The following is a 3,687-nucleotide window of genomic DNA, read 5'->3' on the forward strand; positions in this document are numbered from 1 at the left end:
CACATATGTATAAATAATTAATATACATGTAACTTGCAAAAATATGGTTTACTTTATATTTATCTGAGGTTTGTCGTATTGCATTGTCTTGAAAATTTGAGTAATTGAAAGTTGTTCAATATAACATCCTCTCCCTCTTACAATGAGACCTAGCCCCATCAAAGACCTCGCACCGTGCTCAAGTACTTCTTGCTATGCAACGGTACATATTTAAAGTAAAAGTTTGGTTTGAATACCAAGAAAACCAACTAATCAATCGTAAGTTATTTAAAGTCATAGTAGTATAAATTGGAATAAAATATTTATAAAACTATCAAAATACTAATGCTTTATGATTGGAATAGTTGATAAAGAATACACGATGCTTAAAAATTTGCTTTGCAGTCGATTTGTATGGGTAATAAAAATTTTCAATCATTAAAAAAAAATCGAATAGTTTCAATCGTATGCTTGTTCATTCCTTGAGTGATTTTATTTTTTGTAAATATTACGGTTAAATTTATCATGTTAATATGGTATGTTGTCATATTGAAAGAGTTTTAGTGCATTACCATCATTCAATTTATTTTATTAATAGAAAAAGAACAGATTTGGGTATGTGCAGCAGCAACAACAGATACATGTCAATAACTGGTGCACTTCTCCTCCTGTGAATTTTTTAATGAGTATCACATTTAAATATAAATTCTAAAGATACTCCTTACCTACCCAAGATGAGGGGAATTATCTTTTTGTATAATGTCACCCAACAATTACCAGCGAACACGTATTCTAATGAGAACATTTATTACCATTAAGATAATATATTAAAATAGTAGCAGTTTAAAAAAAAAAATTCTTAAATACAGAAAAACATATTACGATTTATATTGTTATGAAATACATTAATCAATAATAAAAAAACTTTGTTACATACAGTTCTGACTACTAAAACCATTAAAATATAAAAATGTTCCATCAAACTGTATGATGGGTGTAGTAAGCAACAGTGGTGCATTTACCAATGTTTTAAGTAGTCAATCATTTAAATAATTTTCCAATAATGTGAACTTATACAAAACAATACCTGTAGGCTGTAGAGAAGATGGAGGATTGTAATAAGAATCCTGGTGTCGATCAGTGTAGTAAGCCCCGCTCATCGCGATCACCAGCACAGCACTGGCCTAGCCCCGCCCACAAAACCCTAACCACGCCCATTCCCCTCCACCTCCTCTGGTCGGGTGCAATTGGTCCTGCACTTTTTTACTGTCCTATCAGTGTCCGAGCCCTTGAACTCATTTTTACACCACCAACAGCTTTTAAATGAAAGTTTGTTGCTGTTGTTTTATGGGATGTCAATTATAACATTATCCAAGAAGTTTGTTTGAGGCCATGGATAACCTGGTGATGCAATAACCTGCTTCACAGAATTATTGCATAAATTAGCACACAGTTTGTACATTGTACTCTGTATGTTACAGCGATTAATATTTTTAAATGGTAAGTTAAAATGCAATTATTGATAAACCTTAACGATATGTTTCTTTTATATGATACATATTATATGATCAATATCATAAATTAAAGATTCACTATTTACAACGGTAATGATTCAACCAAAAAGTTTTCCAATAACCAGATTTAGTGGTCCCACATCATAATTATCTTATGATAATATGATATTACAATGTCTAGAAAACGAATTTGCGCAATGACAGCTTACGAAAATCAACAGTTGTTAGGTTCTATATAAAAAATATTAATTGGTTATGTGATTATACACCACATTGTCAGAATTTTAACATAATTATAGCTTCATTGATTTATATCCAAAGACAACTTCAATTTGCATATCAGTCAATATATTTTCTAATTGAAACATTGATATTAAAGTAATTAATGTACATTGTCTCAAGTTGGAAGTAACGCCTGAATATAAAGTACAGATAAAATATATAAATATAAAAGAAAAAGGGTGGGTGGATAGTAAATATAAAATATAAAGTAATACAAGTAAGTATGGTGGGGGGGGAGTTGAGAATTTAAAAAATAAATGAAATAAATAAATTGATTTTTGAAATTCTCTCCCCATACTAACTTGTATTACTTTATATTCTATATTTACTATCCATCCTTTTTTAAATATTTAAATATTTTATCTGTACTCTATATTCATATGTTACTTCCAACTCAATATATTTTATCTATTTGTTAACGTTACAGGGCAATCTGATGATGGCGAATATCTTAAGGAAAACATTTAAAAAAAAAAAAAGTTCATCATTGTTATGTAGAATTAGTCAAACTGGATCTCACTTGGTAATTTAAAATTACCAAATAGCAAGATAAGGTTCTTGACATTATTGGTCTAACAATAAGTATATTTGTTTCATTTTTATATTTAAAATTGGATACAAATTAAAAAAAACAATTGACTTCATTTATTTGAAAAATTATGTGTAGTACTCTTTCATTAAATTTGTCGAAAATCTAAAACGTAACATAATTATTTATTATTTAATAGCTGCAATTAATCTAACTGTGGTAAGTCTGAATATTTTCAAAGTCGCGTTTGTATAAAATGATAATAAAGATATAATAAGCCATCTATTTCTGTTCTTCCTGGCGTTGTGATGGGCGTGGCTAGGTGGTGGGGAGCCAAGGAACGCCCCTAGCCCGCCCTAATGTAAAGAGTTTATGTTTAATATAATTTATTTTCCCTGTCACAACACTTAAATTTCATCTTATACATCACAAAAGTAACACACACATATATTTAATTATTAAATAAATCATATTTTATTCTTGTATAGTCTCAACACTTTTTATTACATCAACAGTCCAACGTTTCGGCCATTTCGGCCATCCTCAAGGACAATCTTCAATATAAATTCTCACCTCAGATCAAATTACAAAAATTGTTTTGCAGGCTATTCTGCCCAGGTCATTAATTATAAGTCAAACACACCCTATTTTTTTTAAAAAAAATTCAATTTATCCACACTATCAATACCATATAAACATGGTATGTACTATGTATGTAGATAGTACTAATAGTAAAAATACTACATATGTTTACATGGTAGTGATAGTGTGAATAAATTGAAAATTAAAAGTTTTAAAAATTAACAAATTTTTAAAGAAAATAGGGTGTGTTTGACTTATAATTAATGACCTGGGCAGAATAGCCTGCAAAACAATTTTTAAAATTTGGTGTGAGGTGAGAATTTATATTGAAGATTGTCCTTGACGATGGCCGAAATGGCCGAAACGTTGGACTATTGATGTAATAAAAAGTGTTAAGACTATACAAGGATACAATTTGATTTATTTAATAAATAAATACCAGTCTCAAGAAATTGAAAAAAATATATTTAATATTTGGTCCCAGTTGAAGGGAGTGCTGGTATATTATCAAGCCTACTTAACCTTTTATTCACGCAGATGCTTCAATCAGTTCTACATCGAACTCCTTTGGAAAAATTCCTTAGTGCTACAGAAATTCAAATAGATATATGATTGGGTTTAGGGGTTGAAGGCTTATTCAATAAATGTACAATCATGTAAATCTTTAGTATGGCCAGATATTGTTTATTTAATACCAGATCGGCCAGGTGGGCCTTACATGGTTAATGTAAGAGGTACATTTTTTTAACAATTGATTATGGGGGGGTGTATACAAAGACACCCCTCACTATATACAATGTT

General features: G+C 29.8%; 1 protein-coding gene across 1 annotated transcript in view; it reads right to left on the minus strand.

The window, feature by feature from the left end:
- Window positions 1-1,146, minus strand: part of LOC106689478 (heart- and neural crest derivatives-expressed protein 2) — a 39,382-nt gene extending 38,236 nt beyond the window's left edge. The window contains exon 1 of the mRNA XM_014434449.2: window positions 1,067-1,146. Coding sequence (XP_014289935.1) covers window positions 1,067-1,139 — 73 coding nt within the window. The 5' untranslated portion in view covers window positions 1,140-1,146. The remainder of the gene's footprint in view (window positions 1-1,066) is intronic.
- Between the last annotated feature and the right edge of the window lie 2,541 nt (window positions 1,147-3,687).

Source organism: Halyomorpha halys, unplaced genomic scaffold, assembly GCF_000696795.3.
Source record: "Halyomorpha halys isolate HHAL.00 unplaced genomic scaffold, Hhal_1.1 Scaffold1371.1, whole genome shotgun sequence".
Classification (NCBI taxonomy): domain Eukaryota; kingdom Metazoa; phylum Arthropoda; class Insecta; order Hemiptera; family Pentatomidae; genus Halyomorpha; species Halyomorpha halys.